Consider the following 24,818-nt stretch of genomic DNA (forward strand, 5'->3'; position numbering starts at 1 on the left):
GTAGTGTGTGTTTTTAAGGACCAAGTCCACATCCAGTTTGTCACTCCTTGGAGAACACATGTTCATGAAAGCATCCAACATGTTACCCATGCATGTTTACAATTGTTTGGGCTTTTATTTTATCATTTCTTTGTTTCTGAGCTCTTGTTTTCTGTGACTAATATGAAGAGAGATTCTTGTGGACAAACATGCCTGAGGAAAGCAAGCATTCTCACTGCCTTCAGCCAGTTCCAGAAGACTCTTGCATTGGGGGCATTCTTTCTGTTTTGGCCATTTGATCTTGTCGGTTTGACTCATAGCTGGTTGTTGTTTTCCTTTTTCAGCCCACTAGCCTGTAATTTTTTTTTCTTCAGCAATATAATTGCCATCGGTCCTTCTTACACCTTCTGATGCGGATGCCAGAGCTGGTTTGAATCATCAGTGACTCAGAGAAGTCCAGCTCTGTATTTGAATGATTTGGTTAATTAAAAAAAAAAAAATCTTTTAGGCTGCCTGTTCTCATTCTGTTTTTCTGTCAGGAGCAAGTATTCATTTGCCCACCTGACAAAAGTCCTCCTGTTTTGAGTGACACTGCTGAATCATTTTCTCTTTATTTCTTAACGGATTGCAAATGCTATAGAATTTGTCGTAGTATAGTTTGCCTTAACCACTAAACATTTGATTTGCTATTGATTTCACTCCCCACTCCTTCTCTGGAATAATCACCTTCCTACTCACCCTCAGGAAGGATCGCCAGCATTTCAGCTTAGACATCTGTCCGCTTAGAAGCTCTCAGTCTCATTACGTGAGGTCTCCTGTCAAAGAAAACTGTAGTGATCTTGTAGTCAGAGAGTGCCAGGTTTCAGATTTCCTTATCATATGGCCCATGGAGGGATATCAGTAAAGAGTCTGCGTCTTTGGCCATCTTGTCTGCAAAACTATGGAATATTATGATTAATTTTTTGGCATTTTCTCTTTGGACAAAAAACTCCTTTCCCTGATCTTTTGTTTTTGTTGTTGTTTTGTTGTAGGTTACACCATATGTGACAGGTCCTAGATATCTAACTATAAGTCAAAATATAATCTCAAAAAGAATTTATTTTTTGCAGAAAGAATTCTGTGTCCTCCAGTAAATGAATACTAGAAATCCTCAGGCTCAGTTTGGGTGTAGCCATCTGTTTTATTCTGTTGACTTTGCCAGTCCAGGGACAGTCGAGTCCTCATTATCCACCCATATCCTCGTTCTGTTGTGGGTTTACGGGAGTTTGGGATTAACACACACTACTATACATAAAATAGATAATCGACAGGGGCCCACTGTATAGCACAGGGAACTCTACCTAATATTCTGTAATAACCTACATGGGAAAAGAATCTGAAAAAGAATAGATATATGTATATGTATAACTGACTCACTTTGCTGTACACCTGAAACTAACACAACATTGTAAATCAACTATACCCCAATATAAATTTTTTTTTTTTTTCGGTACACGGGCCTCTCACTGTTGTGGCCTCTCCGGTTGCAGAGCACAGGCTCCAGACACGCAGGCTCAGCGGCCATGGCTCACGGGCCCAGCTGCTCCGCGGCATGTGGGATCTTCCCAGACCGGGAAACGAACCCGTGTCCCCCGCATCGGCAGGTGGACTCTCAACCACTGCGCCACCGGGGAAGCCCCCCCAACATAAAATTTTTTTAAGTAAACAAGAAAAAACAAATATCATGTTCCACATGCTACGGCCTTCCTCATTAGCTCGTGGAGAGACCCAGTCTATAATACTGTAACGGGAGATATGTTCTTAAAACTTTTACCTAAGTCCATTTTTTAGAATCAGATCTTTTTATGAACATTAGGATTCTGATAAAATATTTTATAAAGCAAAGCATCTTTATATAATTTTTTTTTTAATTGTGATTTCAAAGTGTTGTCTGTCACATGCCCAACCTTAGGTTGCTTATACTGAGAAAGGTAAACATATGAACAAGTGAATATGTGCAAGTTAATCAATAGTCTAGTATACATCTGATTAAAATACCAACGAATTAGTGTCAGAGTCTGCTGTCTGGGGTCAGGGTTTGGTACCCAGGAGGAGCTCAATAAATATTTATTGAAAAAATGAAAATCGAAGAAGGTTTCATTTCAGATACTCTGTTTTTCTAATGCATCGTAAGGCAGAAAAAAAAAAAGTCCTGATAATATTTTAGAAAAGCTGATATTCTTTTTGTATGACATTATTTTTAATTCATAGAATTATAACCCTCTCATGGACAAGTAAATGTGATCACAGAGAAATAAGAGCTTTAGTTATACTCTTCTATTTCCTATGAACTCAGATTATTATGTCCTGCGAACTTGGCCTCAAACCAGAGTTAATAAAACTCTTCATCTCTCCTCCCATATGAAGCAGAATACATCTCCACTGAGCCCCAAAGATGTGTCATCTTTACTCCCGTTGGAATGAAGGTAGTCTTGGCCTCCTCACACTTTTTCAGGAGTCTTGATATGAGTATTTTGTGCAAAGGAAAATTTTACTTATACTGATTCATACTGATAAATGGCATGTCCATTCCCTCAATGATCCTCTAATTATGTAATTTTAGAGTTGTTTTTTTTCCTGGTAGCAAGTACCCATTTGCAGGCCCTGTTAGTCCTTCTACATCGTGGCTCAATGTAACTCTTTTGATTTCTCTTTCTTTGTTGTTTCTCTTTGGAACTCAAGCTTTTGAAATATGAATAGTTCTAAACCTCAGGAATCAATAATCTACTTTTTTCAAAACCTAATTAGAGTTCAGGAATCTCCCATAAGTCTCACGGGGTTTTTAAGTGTTCCGTAGGGCTTCAAACATGGCATTGAGAATTTGCCAAGATACTAGGTGGTATTGGTGTATACATGTATGTTTGTGTGTTTCTGTATGTGTGTACCTAATGTGAAGATTACTCTAACATCATTTCATAAGCATATTATATTTTTACATACATGAGTAGTACAAGGGAAGAGTATTTTTTATCATGGCCTCACCCCTTTTATTGCCTAAAGAGAGCTGAGTTCACTTGTTGACCTCTAAACTACCATATCAGCGAGCCTAGTCTTCTTCTTAGGGATATGGTATACCTCTGGCTCATTTCAGAAAGGTCCAGTGAGGATTAACCCAGACGTGACATTTCTTGATACGTAAACTGATTGCCCAAAACATCGGTTGATTCCAATATGGTGTATCTGTAAGGAATGTGGAACAAGAATGACATTGTATGTCTCTAATGTTTTGCTGCAGCAGTGGTGCCCATTGCCATTTGGCTAAATCATCCCCAAAATGTTTTCTTCAGTGCATGGTTCCAAGTTTTTAAAGATGTGAAGAAACAGAAAGTTCTTTGCTTTGAGCAAGGTTCTGAAGTTTACAAAACGCATTCTTGCATGTGATCCCACTTGATCCTCATGACAGCTCCCCGAGCTGTGTAAGGCATTTCTCATGCTCCCTATTTTATAGCTGCATTAACCAAGAAACAGAGAGTCAAGGAATATTCCCTGACTCCATACAGCCAGTCAGTGGTGGGAACTCAGGTTTTCTCCCTTCTGACTTGGTAATATTCTCCAAGCACTAATGTGACTGCTTGGAACATGGACTCAGTTTTGTATATGCAGACTACTCTGTAGTCCTTACAGATCTATTGATCAAAGAATTAACTGGAAGCTCAACATCAAATACTTGGAGCTAGAAGCAACCCAGAAGAGTCTATCTGGGGAGTGGTCAGGGGTTTAGACTGCAGAGCCATAAGGAAGTGGATGTGCAAAGAGTAGATATTTTATGGCATGGTACTATAGGGTCAAAGGTAGGACATGGCTTAGGCAAGTAAGCCCATGCTGGGGGCAGGAGTTCTAGAATAAAGGGTGAATGTCACCAAACCAAGAGGATATGATTGATTGTAAGGGGGCTTTGAAGGCTCTCTCTGTTCTGACCATCTGCCAGTCCAAAGAAGACACAATTCGTGGTGCGGTGGTGGGGCCACTCTTAGGAAAAGGCTGGTCATATGAAAGGAGAGATGTGTCCTGTCAAGGGAGATGTGTCCTGTCTGTCAAGGGAGATGTGTCCCGTCTGTCAAGGGAGATGTGTCCTGTCAAGCGGAGGACGGAGTTTTGCTCTAAAGTTTCAAGTCACCTGTTACTCTTGGGCTCTTCCTTTCCCACTTGTAATTCTTATCCTTTCCTGTGTCCTTTTCGTAGCTTCATTGGCACCAGAGAACTCCATCTAATCTCTTCATTTGTAAACTTTGGTATAGGTAGGAGCAGACTCTCCCTGTGGAATAATATTAATACGGAGTTTGTGGCTTTTTCTTCCCCCAGAGGAACAGAGAAACAGCCTCATCGACTCCAGTTTGGAATCTGTCGTCTCATCAAACGCAAACAGCATCCTTAATTCTAGCAGCAGCTTACAGCCCAACATGAACTCCAGTGACCCAGACCTGGATGTGCTCAAACCCACCCGGCCCAACTCACTGTAAGTATGACGTCGGGCTGCTGGCCACAGGGAGCCCTTGCTCAGCCATTCTGCCCAGAATGTGCTGTCTGGCCCCATCTGACTTTGAGTATTGTCCCATGAACCTGATTTAAACCTTCTCCCTCAACTTGGAAGCTTGGCTAAGTTTGTTTTGGATTTTTTAAGCGTCATCATCTCAAAGGGGAATCATTATTCTTAACATACCGCTTCTTGGCCTTGGTGATGTTTGATTTACCTGCTGAGATGGCTTTGGTGACGGCTCATTGCCTGTGCTGGCTGCTGGGCATGAAAAGCAATTTCTTTTAGTTTTACAAACATCCGGGCACTGTAGTAGCTCAGTAGATTTGTAGCTAAGTCTGCTTCACTCATTTGTGTTGTCACAGTTTCCCTTCTCCCTGATTATGTTGAGTATGTTCAGTGCTATCTCTGTGTCCACTTCCAGAGAAAATAGCTCCCAGGTGTTCTGTGAGTCTTCAACTCCTCAAACCTTAGCATGACCGTGATCACATTCTCTAAAGGAGAAGAACCTCTGTTGCTTCATTCTTGGGTGTCGAGCACCCACAGCTGAGACAGGCAGTTTTGAGGCTGGTTGTCCAACCCTCCACGGAAACTAGATCTACTCTGCTTGGGCCAGAAAGTTCTCTTTTGTGGTTACATCCCACCTTACTTAGCCTGCTTCTTCGGACCACCCCATAAATCTTGTCCACTAGACCCTTTGCATAAAGAATGTGAGGCCATGACAAAACAGCTGGACTCTCCAGCCACAGTTGTATAAGACTCAGGAAGAACAGAGTTGACTTTGCCTTTCTCTGGTGAAAATAGTTTGAGGTTCAGACACAAATTGCCTTCAGGACAGTTGTTTCTCTTGGTGAGGCCCCAGGATGTCAGAACCTTTTCCTGCCCCTCTCCCTGCTGTGGTTGCATGATCGCGCTCCGCCATTCTATCTTGCTAATAACATAGTTACAGATCTGCAAAATGGGTCTAACAATTTTTGCCTTAGAAGGGACTAAGGGATATTAAGGTTTGGAAGGAAAAATGACTCTAAAATGGATATGAGGCACTTAGAAAATGCAGCAACAGTGTAAGATGGAATTGTACATTGAGAAAATCAGGTCTCTTTTTCATTGTTGGCAGCTTTACGTCCTACCTTGATATTCAAGAAATGTAATTACCTGTTATCAGGTAGATGATGTGGTTTTTTTTTTACCAAGAACTATCCTCAAATGCTCAAAATGATTTAACTTGTTCAGCTTGCGGGCAGTGAGTCCTTTCTGGTTCTCCGTGGCCAGACTTGCCTGTGGAGCCTCCCTTCCTTGATGGATGGCTCTCTAGGGTACTCCTGGAGCCGTTTTCCTTGCAGTTGCTGAAGTTATTTGTTGCTCAGAATGAGCAAGGTTGAATTTCTAGCCCAGGTTGCTTAACACTCCCTGATTTTAGCCGGCGGCACCAACTAGTGGTCTTTAATCTTTGGTTTCAGCTGCTGGGGGCTGGGAGCCCCCCAAGTCACCATTGAGTACAGTGTGTCCAAAGAGGCTACTTTGGCAGCTATGTGGAAATGGGGGGGTTGGTCTTTTAAACAGGTCATGGAGGAGGGGGCTTGGGATTTTTTTATTTTTCAGTTATCTAGATGTGATTTGTTTTACATAAAACACTGGGGGTCACTTTGCCTGCTTCACGCCATCCACCAGATGCATCCCTACCTGGTGTATGTTTGGGGGGCTTTCCCAAGGAAGGGAGGATGAGGCCAGGAACAGTCCACTTGTTTGCCTCTGGTGGAGGATGGGAGGTAGGAATGTGGGTGTGTTTTGCGCAAGACTGTTGTCTTCCAAGCCCAGTGAATAGCTAACTGATACCTGGAAGTCTTGAGCTCCAGGAGGGCTGCTCTTGAGGTGGAAGCAGTGCTGACACCAGCGTTTGCTACGGACCTGATGAGGGCCATGCCAGCAGCCCTAAACACTCTGCAGCTGGTTCTCCACCCATTTCTGAAACCCAGGGCCAGGAGATGTTGTTGCCCAGTTTGTGCCTGCCAGATTTATTCTGCCTGGGATTGGGCTGGCCTGGGATTGGACCACCGACAGATGGATGAGAGGTCATCCCAGCAAGCGGAAGCCACGGTACTTCCCTGAGTCAGTGAATTCTGAGGCACCCTCTGCCATGGTGCTGGGACTCAGTTGCAACCAGCCGAGACCACTTGGGTCTCAGCCTCGGTCCTAGACCCTTTCATTCCTTCCGTCATTGTTCACTTGGAGGTGCACAGAGCTCCTTGAATGGGGACACTTAATGACGCAGATGAAAACACAAGACCAGGTCGAGGGGTGGGGGATTACCATTACCTTGACTGTAAATTAGGCACAGCGTGGGGAAACCAGTCACCAGAAAACTGTCTGTTCTTTTTATTTCATTCATTTGTTTTTCATTGTTTTCATAACGACTGGAATGATCCTTCTGACCACATAACAATCATAATGAAAGAAACTTGTTTGTGACTCAGCGTCCCTTGGTACTCTGGAGGCCACATTTTGCTGTCTCCTTTGTAAATCTTTTCTAATTCTCCAAGGAGATGAAGGTCCTCTTGTTTGTGTGGACATAATGCTAAATCAGGCATCAGAATCAGAGATGCCACCATTTCAGGCCTGCCAGGGCAAGGCTGCAGGGATCCTATCTTTGGCAGGTCCTCAGCTGGACCTCTTGAGGTTGCTGTCTCTCCTAAAGATCAAAGGACACTTGGTGAGCTGAGATCAAAGTTTAGCTCATCTAAAATGGTCAGCAACTAGTGCTGACCTGGTTTATGCTCAGACCTCTGCTGAGCTACCTGGGGTAAAGGAGAAAAAGAGGATTCCTGGCCTCCCCGGGAGTTTACACTCTGGCTGAGGAGGAAAAATGGTGGTAAATGGCAGTGCTAAATAGGGCTTAGAGCTCAGAAGTGCATTTAGAGTTCAACAACTCTTAACTGGGTATCTGTTAGGTACACAAACCAGTCAGTGTCGGGAAAAGTGGTGTAGATGAAATGTGAGGTGGGCACTAGGTAAGATGATATGGGTGGATGAAGAGCATTTCAGGTAAGGGGATGAGAGAGGCAGAGATAATCCAGGATGGAGAAAAACAGTCTACAGATGTGTGTGTTGGGGGAGGGGGAACTTAGTTCTTCCCCCACCACGACCACCAAAAAAAAAAAAAGATTGAACAAACCGTTAAGATCAGGTTACTTCACACACAAAAATCCAGATTTCATGCTGGAACCACTAGACACACACACACACACACAATAATGAATTTAGACACAGACCTTACAGCATTCACAAAAATTAACTCAAAATGGACCATAGACCTAAATGTAAAATGCAAAACTATAAAATTTCTAGAAGACAACATAGGAGAAAATCTAGGTGTCTTTGGGTTTGGCAATGACTGTTTAAAGAAACACCAAAAGCATAATCCATGAAAGAAAAAATTGGTAATTTGGACTTCATTTAGGCTAAAAGCTTCTACTCTGGGAACGACATTATTAAGAGAATGAAAAGCCAAGCCACAGACTAGGAAAAAGTATTTGCAAAACACATATCTGACAAAGGACCAATATACTAAAGATATAAAGAGCTCTTAAAATTCAACAGTAAGTAAACAAACCACCCAGTTAAAAGCTGAGCAAAGGGGCTTCCCTGGTGGCGCAATGGTTGGGAGTCCGCCTGCCGTTGCAGGGGACACGGGTTCGTGCCCCGGTCCGGGAGTATCCCACATGCCACGGAGCGGCTGGGCCTGTGAGCCATGGCCGCTGAGCCTGCGCGTCCGGAACCTGTGCTCCGCAACCGGAGAGGCCACAACAGTTAGAGGCCCGCGTACCTCAAAAAAAAAAAAAAACGATCAAGCGATCACACTCTTAGGTGTTTACCCAAATGAGTTGAAAGCTTAGGCCCACAAAATCCTGCCTATTCATAATTGCCCAAACTTGGAAGCAACCAAGTTGTTCTTCAGCAGGTGAATGGATAACCAAACTGTGGCACGTCCAGACAATGGAATATTATTTGGTGATATAAGAAAATGAGCTATCAAGTCATGAAAAGACATGGATGAACCATAAACGCATACTGCTAAGAGAAAAAAGCCACTCTGAAAAGACTGCAGTATGGTATGATACCAACTATATGACATTCTGGAAAAGGCAAAACTATAGAATCAGTAAAAAGATTAGTGGGCAGGAAGGACACAGGGCATTTTTAGGACAGTGATACTCTTCTGTATGATATCCTAATAGTAGATATTACTAAATGCATAATGCAAGACATTATGCATTTGTCAAAACCCATAAAACCCATAGAAAAGAAAGAGTGAATCCTAATGTAAACTGTGGACTTTAGTTAGTAATAATAGCAATAATAATAATGTATCAGTATTGGTTCATCAGTGGCAATAAACGTACCACACTAATGAAAGGTGTTAATAATAGGGGAAACTTAGGGAAAGGGGAGAGTTATATGAAAACTCTAAGTTACTTTGAGCCATTTTTCTGTAAACCTAACACTGCTCTAAAAAGTAGTCTATTAGTAAATTTTTTTTTAATCTAGATTTCCAGCTTCTTCTGAAAAGTTATAAGATTTGGCCACACTAAATTCATACGTTGCTTGGTAACAGATGATACTCTTTAGTCACTATCTTCTCTCTTTTCTGTCTCCAAGGCCTGTGATAAATTAAATACGGCCAAAGAATCTTTGCAGCCCCTCCCATTAAGAGGTGGAGTCCTTGAATCTAGGCCGGCCTTTACCCTCTGACTTGATTTGATCATTATATGACTTCCAAGCCCAGGCCACAAGGCCTTGCAGCCTCCCATCTCCTCTTGGAACCCAGCCACCGTGTAAAAAGTACAGCCTAGCCTCCTTGAGGATGAAGGACTGTTAGAGAGAGGAAGCCCGCTGTCCCAGCCAAGCCCAGTGCCCAGGCCACCGGTCAGCTAATGCAGCCACATGAGTGAGTCCAGGAAAGACCAACAGAAAAGCTGCCCAATTACCCCCACAGATTCATGAAAAAGAATACATTGTGGTTGTTTTAAGCCCCTGAATTTAGGCCAGTTTTTTCAGCAATAGTTAACTAACACAAGTCAGAGTCATGGGCAACTTCCTTGGGATGGCACTGGGCTGCCTGGGTCAGGTATGGAAGATTCTCACTGTAACATAGTGGCACGTGGAGATTAGCCTTTCCATTTTCAGAATCTTCTTTGAAAGAAAATGACTCATAAATGAGATTCTAAGAAGTTCAGAAACAAAACAAAACCCATAGCTGATGGCTGAGGCATGGAAAGCAGGAAGCCCTAGGTTTTAATCCTGGCACCAACATCGACTGGCTGGTGCTCTTCCTTGGCCCTGAACATGCCCCTGAACATGCCCAATGCCCGCTGCCGGTGCTGGAAGGAGTGGGGCTGACCTGTCTCTAAGAACGGAGGTCATTCACTGGGTGCTTACAAGGGACTGCGGAAATAAGTTTCTCTCTCCTCTCCCAGTGACCAACAGAGATGGCCTCGTGCCATCGCTTTTCTGGGAGACAGTGATTTTTAAGGAGGAAGTAAACAAATGCTGAGAAAGAAGTCAGGGGACATCCCCCTAGGGACTTGAGATACTGCAGTAATTCCCCCAAATTAAAACCGACCAGGGGAAGGCTTTTTTCAGACCGCTGGGGTAGGGATGGAGGGGCTGGTTAGGATTGAAAGAAGGCCAGGAGAGCAGAGGATGATTCCAGCAATGGAGGAACCCAGCCTTGGAGTTCTCTCTGCCTAAGTGGTCCCCACCCCTAAAAAATAACTCACTGCCCAGTAGCCCCATCAATAAAACTAATTTTTTCTCATCCTTTCCGCTTAACACACACACACATGCGTTTCCAAGTTATTTCTGGTTACCTAAAAGATGTGTGCATGCCAGACGCCTTCAAATTCTGCCAGAGTCAACCGTCCTCTCTGGTTTTAGTGGCCAGTGAGAGGCGGCAAGAGAACAGTGCCTGGAATTCAGAGGATAAACAAGGCCTGCTTCCAGGCAGAGTTGTTTCTCTGAAGCACTGCTGGCTCCCGCTGCATTTGATTCAGCGGCTCTCATCTGAAACCTGGGGAAAGCTTGCCTGGAGAGAGATCTCTAAAACTTTACTTCTGTTTTGCTTATTCAGTCAAAATTCACTCAACAAATATTGTTGAACACTGACTGTGGGCCAGGTGTTATTCTGAGTGCTGAAGATAGAGTGATAGAAAGATTAGAGTTTCTGCGTTCATTGATTTTATATTCTAGTAAGGTAACATCAGTATCTCAAATATCAAATGTTGAGAAGTTCTGTGGAGAAAACCAACATAGAGTAAAGGAGGTACAGATTTGGAGGGGAAGGAGGCAAGTTACTTTAGGACTTCTGCCTCAGTTTCTTCATCTGTAAAATGGGGTCATCATACCCTCCACAAAAATGTGTTGTGACAGTTAAGTGAGATCACCTTTTGTCATATCATTTACATGTACAGCACTGTGAATGGCAGTTACCGGTAATGACTCAGAGGCCCTCTTCCACACCATCCGTTCTCTCTCTCTATTCTGTCAACCCTGGTGTGTATTTTTCGGGTGCAGAGAGATGTCCCAGGCTGTTCTGCTCATCTCTCCGCACAGGCTTACTATCTTGGTAGCCTGGAGCTCTCTGTCAGGTCAGCCTTTGAGTATCAGTGAAAAGAAGGGGACTTCTACTGTAGAGTCAGGTTCTGCCCCGCCTTAAACCTAGACCAGCTGGGGTAGGCAAACCTGTTCCTGAGACATGTGGGAACCTCCACATCCCATGGGGTACCTGATAAGCTGCATGCCTAGCTGTTATTTATTGGGACCAAATGAGTCACTAAAGGAATAAAAGGTATTAGACAACTGATAACTCATGGCATCTTTTTTTAAGTAATTTTACCATCTAAGTGCTATTTTATGCCAAAAGAGTTACACCCAAACAGGCAGCTATGATTTTGCTCCAGTGATCTTTGTTTTGTCATTCTTTGGGATGCAGGGATTTGAAAGAGGAAGTTTTCCTCTGTGGTTGAGTCAGTTTGCTGTGGGAAGAGGATCTTTCCTGTTAGATTGAGGATACCATTTCTCACCTACCTCCAAGCAGAAAAGGTCTCTCGAGACAGTTTTGCCTGAAAATTTGGTGGCATTCCCCACCTTGAAAAATAGCTCGAAAGCGTAATGATTTTCACAGGGAGTCATGTGCCTTTTCTTATTACTCCTCGCCACCCCCACGGTGGTTCCAGCCTGCTTGGTCGTGGTTGTCTCTTGGACAAGCCCAGAACCTTCCCTCTTACGTCTCAGCCTCCTGGGGCCACCATAGCCACAGCTCTTCCAAGTACCAGGCCAGCTTCCCTTGACATTTGCAGAGATTCGTCGCTGACATGACCCACATTCTTGTTTCCTGAGAGGCCTCCCGTCAGCTTTTCCCATTCCCCAGCCAAGATCTTCCGGGCCAGTCAGGAGCCCAGCTGGCTTCCCTTGGTTGAGGGTGGAGATTCCTGCCTGGTGACCCATCCGATTTTTATTGGATAAATGTGTTTGGTTATTAGCGGTTCTTCTTTTTTTCATAGAAAAATCGATCGAGGCAGGCCTCACACTTCATGACCCAGCAGGATTTCTTTCCCGAGCACCAGGGCTGTCCGTGGGCTTGGATCTCTCCAGCGTGTCAGCAGAGGGGGTATGGGAGGAGGCGGGGACTGGCCATCATTCCAGTGCTCAGCCAGCATCCCCGTTTTCCAGCAGGGTGGAAGTCACAAATGGAATGATGTTTTCCTTCACACAGATTGTTTTCTTCCCCCCTTTATGAGCTAAAATCATATAAAGGGTCTGCATTTTCTTCTGTACACTAATCTTACCAAATAATCTTAAACAGTTCCCCCATGTCCCATGACATGGAGTAGATGCTGAAGCCTTGGGGTTTAATTAAACATATGAACGAACGAATTTCATTCTGGATTTAGCTGCATTTTATATGTGTAAGTAGGTGTCAGGCATTTTTAAATCTCCAGTTTTTGGTAGTGTCTTTAGGGAAGGAAATAGGCTTACGATTTTGCATGGCTTTCAGCACTATTATGCCTGTAAGTGGACTTGGAAGGAACTCTGAAAGGCTGTTTTTCTCGCTTTGGGTTAGATCTGAGATTGTCTGTCTCCCTCCCTGTGTATATAATTTGGAGGAATCTTATTGGTTGATCCAGATCCTAAATTGGGTAAATTAAAATCATATTTGAGTTCAAGTACTGCTTTTTAAACCTTCTTAGTCAGTCTGGAAAGCAGATGCGTCCTTAGCTAGGAACACATTTCTAGTTGGAAACAGCCTTGGGGTCTTATTTTTAATGCCTTCTCTGCATTAAGAATATAGAAAACCATGTACTGTAGTCTGCTTTGGTCTCTGCATGCTGCTCTTCCAGGGCAGAGTCTTAGCTCAGCACGGTGTTTGCCAGAGTGTGGCCCTGTGACCAGCATCATTGGTGTCACCTGGGAGCTCATTAGAAATGCATGTTCTCAGGCCCCACCCAGACTTATTGGGTCAACCACTCTGGAGGAGGAGCCCAGCAATCTGTGTTCTAACAAGCCCTGCAGGTCATTCTGACACATGCTCAAGTCTGAGAACCGTGGTCATAATGCGTTCGGCTGATAGACTTCCACCAGGAAAACATCTGGATATACCTCAATGTAAAGCGCTCAGGGCCAAGCGTGTGTCATCGCTGGCACTTTGTCCCTGCGGTGATAACAGTAGTGGAGCTTAAGAGCACCCTGCCCTTGGCCCTCAGGGGAACCCAGTTAGCTCACCAGTGCTATACTTTACAGCTCACCAAGGAAGCCAGCCAGCTGCTCTGCAAATGCTTGCCTTTTGGTCGTAAATCAAGAGAGGGCGAGTACATCAACTAATCAAGCCAATAGGTATTTTTATTGAGCACATACTATGTGTGTAACACGAGAAAGTCAAGACCCTTGCATTGACGGAAGAAGAGATCTCAGGGTATGTGATACTGAAAGTGGTGGGTCAGCATCAGCATGTACAAAAGATGTGAGACTTCTGAGTCAGCATTCCCCAAACTGAGGCAGGAATGGGAGACAGGTGGAAAGAATGGAGTTGGACAAAGTTCAACCGATTCTTGACAAGAGGACTTCTGTGCCTTTAATATGTCCGTTGCGAATCTCCCAAGGGGCATGTCTTATGCTGCATTTCCTAAATGTATTTGACTACAGAAGATGGTTTTACAGTGCTTCTCTTCAGCCTCTTAAAACAGGATCCCACTGTTTAGGAAATGCTGTTCTAAAATACTCTACTTTTGAGGGGGAAAATGTACTTCTCATAATGGATGGTATTATTATGGCAGAGATCCTTCAAAAGAATAGCAATCTCGGGGCCTCCCTGGTGGCGCAGTGGTTGAGAGTTCGCCTTCCGACGCAGGGGACGCGGGTTCGTGCCCCGGTCCGGGAAGATCCCACGTGCCGCGGAGCGGCTGGGCCCGTGAGCCATGACCGCTGAGCCTGCGCATCCGGAGCCTGTGCTCCTCAACGGGAGAGGCCACAGCAGTGAGAGGCCCGCGTACCGCAAAAAAAAAAAGAAAAGAAAAAAAATAAAATAGATTTACTCATTTTTTTTTTGAAATTGACATTCTTTGATTTATTCTCTTAAATTTGTGGAGTACATTTTTGTGAGAAACAATTCTCTTTTTTAACCTTTAACATTTGTTGTATCCTCGGTAACTAATGATCTGAGTGAGATGCCTGCTATTTGATTGAAGAATAAGGGTCCTACAGAAGGGTGATGCTTTTGGTATGTTTTAAATGAAGTTAGTGCTATTTGAATCATTCATTCAATGGCCAGGTGACTCCTCCGCTCCAAGCTGGTCTGTCCAGGACTCCAGGTCAGTTTAGCAAATGGTAACTCTTGTAGGACAGCAGAGGAAATTTGTCTCAGGGAGCTAAGTAGAGTGGATCCAGTTAGACCTCTACGTCTGGACTGATTTCAGATTTCTTATTAAATTAGGAAGCCCTAACTTAGGAAACAAGAAAGTCAGCTAGCTACTCATGAGCTCCTCTCCCATCCTCTCAACCAACATTGTGAAATTTAAGTAGTTCAATTTTCTTGAGCTCTATATAGTTCTTTCACCTGATCTTCATCTGTCATTCTCCATCTGCCATCTACCCAATTTCCTTTAAAAGCCCTATTTTAAAGCAGAATATATAATGGAAAAACCTTAACTCCTGACCTTTATGGAGCTGCGCTAGAGTTACTCCATAATAATTAGCAGTTGCTCTGGTAACCTCAGACACATGGCCTAAATCACCTGTGTTCGTCACTATCCATTCCCCACCTTCTGGATAGTAAGATCACATGCTTCCTGCTAATGAAAAAGGAACAATTTAGTAATTTTATCATTCTTTTAAGCTTCTATTGTAAGAGTAGAGGAAGCGATACTGTTTGGGATCGGACACACTAAAAATAGGTGTTTTGTTTAGTCTTTTGGTGACTAAAGCAGTGACGTAGGAGAGCAATCATCTCGGGTTTTGAGCAAGTTAGAAAGCCCTGTTCTGTCTGTCTTGTTCACCACTGTACTCAGAACCTTAGACGATTTAAGCAGGTAAAATGGGCAGATTAGAATTTAAGGATAGCGGCACCCAGGATGGAATGGGAGAAGGAAATTGCCAAGGCTGTCGGCGTATCAAGTCAGACCTCACTGAGTGGGAGACCACTAACTTCAGCATTTAGACTTGAAGAATACTGCTTGCAAGCTGGGAAATCCAAAGCTGGAGCACAGCAGAGATTTCTGATCTTCAAATAAGTGTGTTGGCTTCAACTCTGTCTTGGAGGAAGCCTACACCCTCACCTCCCCTAGCTTCCATACACCTTACCTTACAACACAGACGTGGTAGTAGGAGCGCCATGTAACTCCCTGCTTCCTCTGGGGGAGAAACAGCCCCCACCCCCTCACACACACACATCCTCTTTCCCATTCTTCTCTTGACCCTTTGTGTGAAAGTGGAATTAGAGGAAATATGCCCTGAGTCATCCTGTGGGGGTACTTACGATGCGCAATTGTCACAGTGAAAATAAACTGGCAGAAGATCAAGAATTAAGAAGTGGAATCATGGGACTCCCGGACACACTAATCCAGGAGAGACAAGGTCCACGTGTTAGTGACCGACAGAGCCAAGGTGATCATCGCAGACAGCAGTTAGACCCAGCACTGTCCCAGGTGAAGGCTGCAATTTAAATAATTATTAGCGAAGGAACCCCACTGACTGCTTTTGCTCGAGCTTCTACCCTTTCTTAAATCTCAGGGACAGAGACTTCGCTCTGCTTTATGTGTCCTCTTGGAGTACGGCGCCACCAGTTGAATATTTGCCAGTGTAGCCTACCTGCGCCTGGAGACCCCACCAACATCAGCCTCCAGAATCAGCCAGATCTGATGGACAGTCCCTTCCCAGGCAGCCAGCAAACACATCATAAATACCTTCTGTTTAAGGCACCGTTCCAGGCACTAGGAAAGAGACTGAACAGCACTCTCCCCTCAAATCTCTGACAGTCCACATGGGGGAAATCAGATCTACGGACATGAGGGGAACATTGCTGCCAATGAGAGACAGATTTTAAGTCATAAGTGAGTGGTCTGGTCATTCATTCAAAAATATTTATGGTTGAATGAAGTGCCTTTGCAATTTACGTTGTATAGGCAGGGTTTCCAATAATCTCTTCTAGATCTGCTTTAAGTTTGTAACTTCCTTGTCTGCCTTGGTCCAGTTTACTGAGAGCGGGGGAGGAGTTCTGGTTTTATGACCCAACCTTTTTATTCTGTTACCTGGGAGACTTTCTACCTCTCAGACTCTGCCTGTTTTCAAGCACTGGGCTTATGAAAGAAAATGGTACCATTCCCAATTGTTTTGTTTTGTTTTTTTCCACTATGGATCTAACATTATAGATGCCTCAGAATTTTAAATTTGGAGCATAAGAATGATGTAGAGAGAAAAAAATATTGAAAGGAATGAAAAGTTGGAATTTGATCGTTTGAATATGTTACACTTTAAAAATTTTTTCCACACCTAACAAGAGGATTTCTCATTAGGACAATTGCACTTTTCTTCTTCCCCCAAAACTAGCAGTTTACTAATACTTGTTGCAAAAACCTGTCACGATTTCTTGTGTAAAGCCCTACACCAAATATACTGTTAAATTGAAATTTAATTCATACTTCGAAGGATTGTTTTCTGACCTTATATGGAACAGGAAAGTTCTTGAGAATTAGTAGTTCTTTAAACTCTGTATCAGAGTAGCCAGGAAAAATAAGTAAAAAGAGACTATGCCTTGCTGTGGGTCAAGAGAAGTTTTGCTAGTAAAGTTTCATGCAACACCTAAATCTCTATGGAGGGCGAGGGCTCTTTTTTCTGGTTCTTTGTCTAAAAGGAAATTCTACGTTAAATTCCCTCTGCCTCACAAGCCAGTTATTAATTCTGCCTTTAATTTCAGCGTGAGCCTATTAGGTGATATGTCCACAAGCAAGCACCCTGATTCATCACTGCAAAGAAAGAAACTCTTCTTGCAGTATTTTTCTTTGCAAAGTCAGCTGATTTTTCCAGGCCTTTCTTCCACTTCCACAAATGTCAACTACTGGAGTTTATCCTTTTCAAGGTGTGGTTCAGTAACCAATTCCAGTGGTGATACAAAGGGAGGCTTAATAGAACCTGAGCTGAGTTGATACTTTGAATACAGCTTGCTCTGAATTGGGCCATAGAGAGCTCTGTCAGCAGTGACCTGAATGCTCCTGGCAAAACGCAGTCCGAGCCGGCTTCCCTCCTCATTCCTCACTTTTGGTGCACCTAGTACAAGCAGGCTCACCGTGTAACCCACTGAACTTGGCACTGCTCGGGAAGAATTGGGTCTCTGTGTTCAAAATGTTCAGCAGAAACCCAAGACCCTCCTCTAGAATATGAATATGTAATCAGCATGCGGGACCCCCAAAACAGGAGAACAGTGCGATTTCCAGCAGAACCCTGGATGTGTCCTGCCGCGGCCTCAGGCTTAGCTTTTCTCCAGGTTCATCGAGAAATACAAGAATTTGTAGTAAAGGGGACTTCCCTGGTGGTCCAGTGGTAAAGAATCCGCCATGCAATACAGGGGACGCCAGTTCGATCACTGGTCGGGGAACTAAGATCCCACATGCCACGGGGCAACTAAGCCCGCATGCCACAACTACTGAGCTCGTGCGCCTCAACTAGAGAGCCCACATGCCCTGGAGCCTGCGTGCCACAACTAGAGAAGAGAAAAACCGCACACCACAACTAAAGAGAAGTCCATGCACCGCAACGAGGAGCCCACATGCCTCAACGAAGATCCGTGTGCCGCAGCTAAGACCCGACGCAGCCAAAAATAAAGAAATAATAAATCTTTAAAAAAAAAAAAGGATTTATAGTAAAGAAGAGAAAGAAGATGTTGTCTCTGCTCAGATGAGTTGCTCTGTGTTTCACCACCTCTAAGGACATTCCCTTTTCTATGGAGAGAATGTGATCCTTTCCCGATTGCATTCCCGTGCTTCACCGCGGGGCTCCCGTTGCTCCATAGGGTAGCTGAGCGACTGGAGTGTGCGTCTTTGCAAATCTGGAAGTGGGGTCAGGACTCCTCAGGGCAGGCTTTGGCTTTGTTGAGTGGGGCGTCCAGGTTGAGAGTTTTGGAGACTGGGGAGAGACGAGGGAAGAGAGATGAGGGCGTTGTCAGTTGGGTGGGCAGCTTTGGGGGAACAGAACTATCTCAAAGGAAATGTTACGAGTTTCTCATAAGTGGTGTGTGATGTGACCCCTCTTCCGTGTCATCTCACGAAGTCCTCGGTACAAGTCAGGTTTTCATTATTCAGGCTGTCACAGTGCTAAGAGCGTAGGCTCTGGGACAGGCTTGAGTTCATGTCCTGACTTTACTGCCTATGAGCTGTGTTGCCATGAAGAAGTTACTTGACGTCTGTAAGCCTCGTCTGTTTGATAGGAGTAATAATAGTGTCTACCTCATACGGTTGTTCTGAGAATTAAATGAAATAGTTCACATAAAGCACTAAGTGTGGCTTTTAGCACGTTATAAGTGCTCAGTAAAAGTTACCTGCCCTGATGAATGTCACAGTTGTCATTTTAACAATAGTTGAGGACATGAAGTGTCTTTGGGTGGTTGTACTGAGGTGCTGCATCTTGCTTCCTGGTGGGCACGGGGTGAGAAGGGATCCAGCATATCTGAGTTACAGAGTATCACAGCCCCTCCCCCTCTAGACCAGTCCCAGCGCACACCTGACAGCGAGCACCAGAGCACTCTGAATAGCTGGAAGAGCCCACACCTTCACCTGGTTTCTAGCCTGGTTGGCTACCCTCGGGTCACTTGAGGGGACTAAGGCAGTATGGTGGGCAGAAACACAGGTCAGGAACCCAGGCAAGGCTGGAAAGAGCTGGGGCTACAGGGAGGTAGAGCGACTTGGAGGAAGGCCGGGACCAAAACGAAGTCGGGTGGCTGTTTTTGCTCCACATCACCACCCTTCAGCTACCAGGTGTGTTGGCCCTTGTGGCGTCCAGCTGCTCCTGCTTGATGCTCACACCCGGCTTATTCTGTGTGTGCATCTTTTTCCCCCTCGTGGCCTCTGCGTCCACAGCTTTGGATTTCCGTGGCTCCGGTGGTACCCCATAGCTTCCCTCTTCACAGAATTTCATCTTCTGCTTCTACCTAGTTCTCTGATTCCCAGCCCGATTTCCTGAGAGTGAGACCGGCTGACTGAGTCCAGCTTTGTGCCGGGCCCTGTCCTTGGCTGGTGGCCAGCCTCTGCAGCGGAGACCCCGAGGCAGCTAGCTGCTTCTGCAGTTCAGTCATCTGTGGCCACAGGGCCTGGGTGACAGAACTTTTCAGCAGGAACAGAGGGGAGAGCAGGTTCTAAGGTTGCCCTGCCCAACATATATACCTTATTTTGCACACAGTTGCAACAAACTTGACTCCAAGATGTCCCATTCTCCAGTATTTTGGAATATAACACTTCACTCTCTTCATTCACAGAACAAAAATTAATAATTACTGATGAGGCAAGGTACAGAGAACTTAGGAGAAAAAAATATGTAAAGATGGTAATAATACAGAGGTCTGGATAAAGAGCAGGTCACCCTTCATACCCAGCAGTCCCTTGGGTCACAACTATATGACAGCACAAGACAGTAGTTGACATTTATAATCCTGATTCCTCAATAAAGTAAACTCCGCTTGATATATTCTGGTTTTGAAAGTAGAAAATACGTGTGCTGTATCTTAGAAAGACGTCCACTGGTTATAATAAAAACATGGGTGCTTAAATAATTAAATTTGATTTCTTTGTAGAGTTACTTGGTGGGAAACCTCGTTCCTCACTGATAGAGATTTTGCACCACAATTCTGGTAATAGTATGGGGAAATGGGGGGTAGGGGTACATGACCGAGCCAGGCCAACCCTAATATTTTCATGGGGATTATTTTAACTGGAACTGGGTTAAGAATCTATTTTACCCCCTAGAATGGTGAGAAGCCATGTTCCCCCACAAGGAGAGAGTCCAGTTGCTGTCATTCCAATGTGCATAGAGAAACAAAAGATAGAGAGGTGGCTTCCTGTGCCCCTTTTTCCTTCCTCTAGTTCACGGTGTTTCAGTCTTCTGCAACCAAAGTATTCCTCAGCCATTCAATGGTATTTACTGAATGTCCTCAATATGTAAACACATAATGTTAAAGATGAGCTAGATGGGGATAGTGCCCTTAAAGTGAGAGATCCCAGCAATAGATAACATATATAAATATATATTAATTTATTTTATATACATATATAAATATATATATATAATGGGTGAAGGGGGTCAAAAGGTACAAACTTCCACTTATAAATTAAATCCTAGGGATATAAAGGACAGCATGGTGACTTCAAAGATGTTAAAAGAAAAAATAAAATATATAGTCATTCTATATAATCATATATATTATTGATATATAAAATATACAGTTACTGTAAAACAAGACTCAAATGGTCTAGATGCTGCAGGATGAGGTGCCGCTGGAATTCCCCAACAGGAGAGATGACTTTGAGCTAGGACGATCAAGGAAGCCTTTGTGATCAGATTGGCACTTGAACCTGGGTCTTGAAAGATGGGTTGGATTTAGGCAGAAGGGACCAGGGGTGCTCTGGGCAAGGGGGACAGTAGGGAAAGGCTCAGAGGCAGGAACATACCAGGCATATGTGGGGAGCTGCTCGTAATTGACTCTGTCTGAACATACGCTTTTCATCTATAATATTACTGTTGTTTTGTTTCTTATGTCAATATGGTTCTTTACTTCTTTAGGTGCTACAGCTGGGAAAGCCTAGTAATGTTGTCTTCCCATTCCAGAACTCTATGGTAGCTGGATCCCAGTGGAACATCTTCTATCGATTTATCTTGTGTAATTGACTTGCCTGAGATGTTCCCTACTTTCATCCCACTTTTGCTTCACAGTCAAATAGACCTCACCATCTGGAACTCTTCTTTATTTTTTTAGGCCAAATTTTTTTCCACAAAAGGCCTGTTTTCATTTCTAAATGTCACACAAGACCCTACAACATTCCGCTGCTGCTTTTTTGCTTTGAGTTTTCTGTTGTAAAAACTGAACAAAACAGGTCTGAAAATAAGCTGTATTCTTCTTGTCTGTGTTATAGTCCAGCACCAAACACATCAGACAAATCCTGACACCTTTCGCTTTCAGCAAGAGCTGCTTACCTTGGAGTTAGGAGATAGCTCAAAGCGAGTAGCTCTGAGCTCAGAATGGGGAAAGCAGCTCGGAGAGAATTGGGGCAGGCCAGAGTCTTAGTGGGCTTAATAAGGAGAGAATATAAATAGGGATCACATAGCCTTACAGAAAATTCCTGCTTATTTTTACTCCTTAGACAGAGTTGCTATGTTTAGCCTTCAGTTACTGTGCTAAACCTACTAAAGTGAGCCTGGTATTTATTTTCATTCGGATCAGTAACATCCATTCTCTTTCTCAAATTATAAGTGAATGACGGAAACTGCATCCCCGCTGTTCAACTCTAGCTGACACATTGTCACAAAGCACCATGCACTGTAGAAGTTACTGTCCAGCCTTTGCTTTTGGAGTGTTTGCATTTCTCGCCATCCAGTGCCTTTCTGAGCTCTCCTAAGAGCTGACTATTCCTGTCCTCCTCACATGTTTCTGGAAATTGAGCACTAGTATAAACTTCCCTAGTAGGACAGCTTTTCAGTGAATAGGCAGTCATTATATTCAAGACCATGTGTGTCAGCTTGAGAAAATTTACCAATCAGGATTCTTGATACAAGTAACAGAAAACTCAGCCCAGCTACCTTAGGCTGAAATGCAGCTTACTGGTTCACCTACATAATTGATAAGCACAGGAAAATCTGCTTCAGGAATGCATGGATCCAGGCACTCAGGTCTTGCCATCTTGCCATTGGGACTCAGCTCTTGCCATCTCTCAGCTCAGTTTTCCTCTATGTTGACTCTTCTCTTAGGTAAGCACTTTCCTTTTGATTGTAAGATGATTGCCACCAGCTGGACTGACTTCCTTAAAACTCTAGCTCTGGGAGAAGAGAACAGTTTGAACAGTCTTCCCTAAAAGTGTGAACAGTCCTTTGGGCCTGATTCTTCCCTAAAAGTGTGAACAGTCCTTTGGGCCTGATTCTTCCCTAAAAGTGTGAGCAGTCCTTTGGGCCTGATTCTTCTCGGTCCAAACTGAATCACCTCTCTAATCCCTTACCCAGCATCTGTGGCCAGAGGGTGTGATGCTCTGCTGGGCTGGGCCTCCGTCGCCTGTTACTCCTTGTCTGGGTGGAAGGAGGTGGATGGACACTCAGAGCACATGGACTGTGAGAATGGAGAAGGGGTGGTGCCCAGAGGAGAGGCAGCCCAGACCATAAATGTCGACTCTGCAGGTCTTTCTGACATGGATTTAGTGAAGGATCTGGTGCCTTTACATGCCAGAAGGCAAATCTGTACTGCTTTTTATTGTTCCCACTAGTTCCTCATATGTTCTCTGAAAATGTCCCTTTTTTGAGTCCAAATGGTTGTTGCAGAGTTTCTTATTTTAGTCCTAGTTAACTGGCTCCTTCCAGAATAGCATAGTTTTTGGTTTTAAAAAAATGAAGAAAATGTCATCTTTATTACTTAGCTCTGGACAAAGTTGATGCACTTAAAAAACAAATTTCTGGGAAAAGGTTTCATTATCAGTGCCCATTACAGATCATTAGAGGACGCGTGGCAGACACTGGTGTGCCGGGGCCCGGCCTCCATTAGTGTTAATGACAGTGTGTGGAGGAGTGCATCTAGCATGTGATTAACCGGAGGAAAGGGAACCTCAAAGCACTGGCCCCTGCTCTTCTGTGAGAGCCGTGAACACATGGGGACAGTGTATCCTCGGGCTCAGCGGCTCTGGGAGCTCCTCAGGCCACTGGGTGGTGGCATCTTCTGGTGCCCTGCCAGAAACGGCAGGGCAGCCAACAGCCGACTCACTGAGCTATGCACCAGTCTCCAACTTGTGGTGATGTTGTCCAAAGCCTACGAGAGTGGATAAGAGCCGACTCTTCTGCCAGGATCACATAGAGCTGCTGGAAAATTCCACCTTAGTTTGATTCTCTAGGGCCTCAGCACAAATTTTGCTCTCAAGGGTTGAAAATATTATGAGGGGAGGTGAAGTCTCCATAAAATATAGGAGGATGGTGGTGACAATGATGGTAGCTAACATTCAGTAAGCACGGATGTACCAGGTACTTGACGTGTTTATTTATAGCATCATCATAATGCATGAGGGATTATCACCGCAATTTTACATGTGAGGAAAGAGGACAGAGAGGTTACCTAACTTACCTGATGGTATAAGTGGGATTTGAACCCGGGTAGTCGGGTTCCAGTATTCCCCACCCCCAACCAACCTCTGTGCTTGATTGCTCTATTAGAGGTGGTTGGGTGAAGACAGACTTCTAAGGCTGGGCTAGAAAAGAGATAGACTGCAGCAGCCCCATCACTGGTTCTCCCTTTCTCACCCTCCATTCCCTAGATCACTAAAGTTCAGGTGCTGGGCAAGTTAGGGGAGCTAAGAAGTATGTAGGAGAATAAGTAGCAGTGAATGAGTGCCTGTAAAAAGAGGTCAGGCCAAAGTTTAAGGGAAGGAGGGAGGGAGAGGAGAACAGGAAGGAGGTGGGATAAGCTGTAACAAAGGACAGAGAATATAGAGGATGAAAATGGGGGATTCCAGGGAGGAAAAAGGGTGAATGTTTAATGGCTGTCTACTGTTGCCAGATACTAGTCTCAGGATTTTACATGCATTATCTAATCTTCCTTACAACCCAGCGAGGTAAACAAACACCACCAACATCCCCGTTTTACAGATGGGGAAACTGGGTTTCAGGTAGATGAAGTGATATCCCGAAGATCACAGAGCTGGGAGGAAGCAGAACCAGAATGTGAACAGAGGCCTGTATAAGCCCCCAGGCCAACAAGTCTTCCATCGTCTTGAGGACCAGTCCTTCATTCCTGCCCGTGGTTTGTAGCCTGGACATGAGCCACACTTGAGATCTGGAGCTTTGACAGATACTCAGAGATAAGACTGATACAGCCCATCCTTGGAAGACAGTGGCCGTTTTCTCCCATCACAAGGAAGGAAGGGGAAGGGGATGCAGTTTTAGAGCACACATCCTTCTAAAGTTTCCAGCTTTCTACAGCCAACTCTTTAGACTGCAAGTATGTTGGCAGAGGTGCAAATCTCTCCTTAAGCATTCCATAACCCTCTAATGTCAGGTAAGCAGTGTTTTTTCATACTCATGAGATTTCCTTTCATTTGTTCGTTTTCTGCCATTAAAAACAAAACTAAAAACTTTCCCTCAAAAGCTGACCATCTGTTTGTCGCTTACACTTCTCTCCAAAATGAAGAGGGGACAGCAGGATGTTTGCAAGTCCACCCTTCATCTCTGGCGTCGGCACAATCCCGGAACATACTGATTGCCGTTCCAGTTTGCTCTTAGGTTTGCGATTTGGGGATTGAACTTCCTCTTCGTTTTTTCCCTTTCCTTCCTTTTATTGCTTGGAAGGTACAACTGTGCCCCTAAGGGCTGGAGTGATTTCAGTACACTTATCAAAGGAGGGCTTTACAGCTTGGGCATCGTATCCATTTCAAAAATCTGTGCAGCAACCGTTACATACACAGTTGGCTCCTGTTGCCAGCTAAAACTAGGACAGCTTTTCACGACTCGTAAGCCTTTACCAAGTGCAGGCATTTGTTTTTTACTTCAAGTCTTTGTGTGCCAACAAGTTCTGTATGGTGTTTGTGCGTTTCGAGCACAGTTGGGT

At 44.3% G+C, this 24,818-nt stretch overlaps 1 protein-coding gene across 13 annotated transcripts in view; it reads left to right on the forward strand.

The window, feature by feature from the left end:
* ARHGAP26 (Rho GTPase activating protein 26) overlaps positions 1 to 24,818 on the forward strand; it is a 543,304-nt gene that overhangs the window by 407,230 nt on the left and 111,256 nt on the right. For 11 of the 13 annotated variants that reach the window (XR_009539612.1, XR_009539613.1, XM_060143876.1 and 8 more), the window contains exon 20: positions 4,321 to 4,474. Coding sequence is in view for 11 of the 13 variants with exons in the window: in XM_060143876.1 (XP_059999859.1) it covers positions 4,321 to 4,474 (154 nt within the window). In the remaining 2 variants the exon portion in view is untranslated. Of the gene's footprint in view, positions 1 to 4,320; positions 4,475 to 20,851; positions 20,972 to 23,860; positions 24,179 to 24,818 lie in introns of those variants that run through there. The other 2 variants (XM_060143884.1, XM_060143886.1) reach the window with 2 other exon arrangements.

The sequence above is a fragment of the Lagenorhynchus albirostris genome, chromosome 3 (genome assembly GCF_949774975.1).
Source record: "Lagenorhynchus albirostris chromosome 3, mLagAlb1.1, whole genome shotgun sequence".
NCBI classification, from domain to species: Eukaryota; Metazoa; Chordata; class Mammalia; order Artiodactyla; family Delphinidae; genus Lagenorhynchus; species Lagenorhynchus albirostris.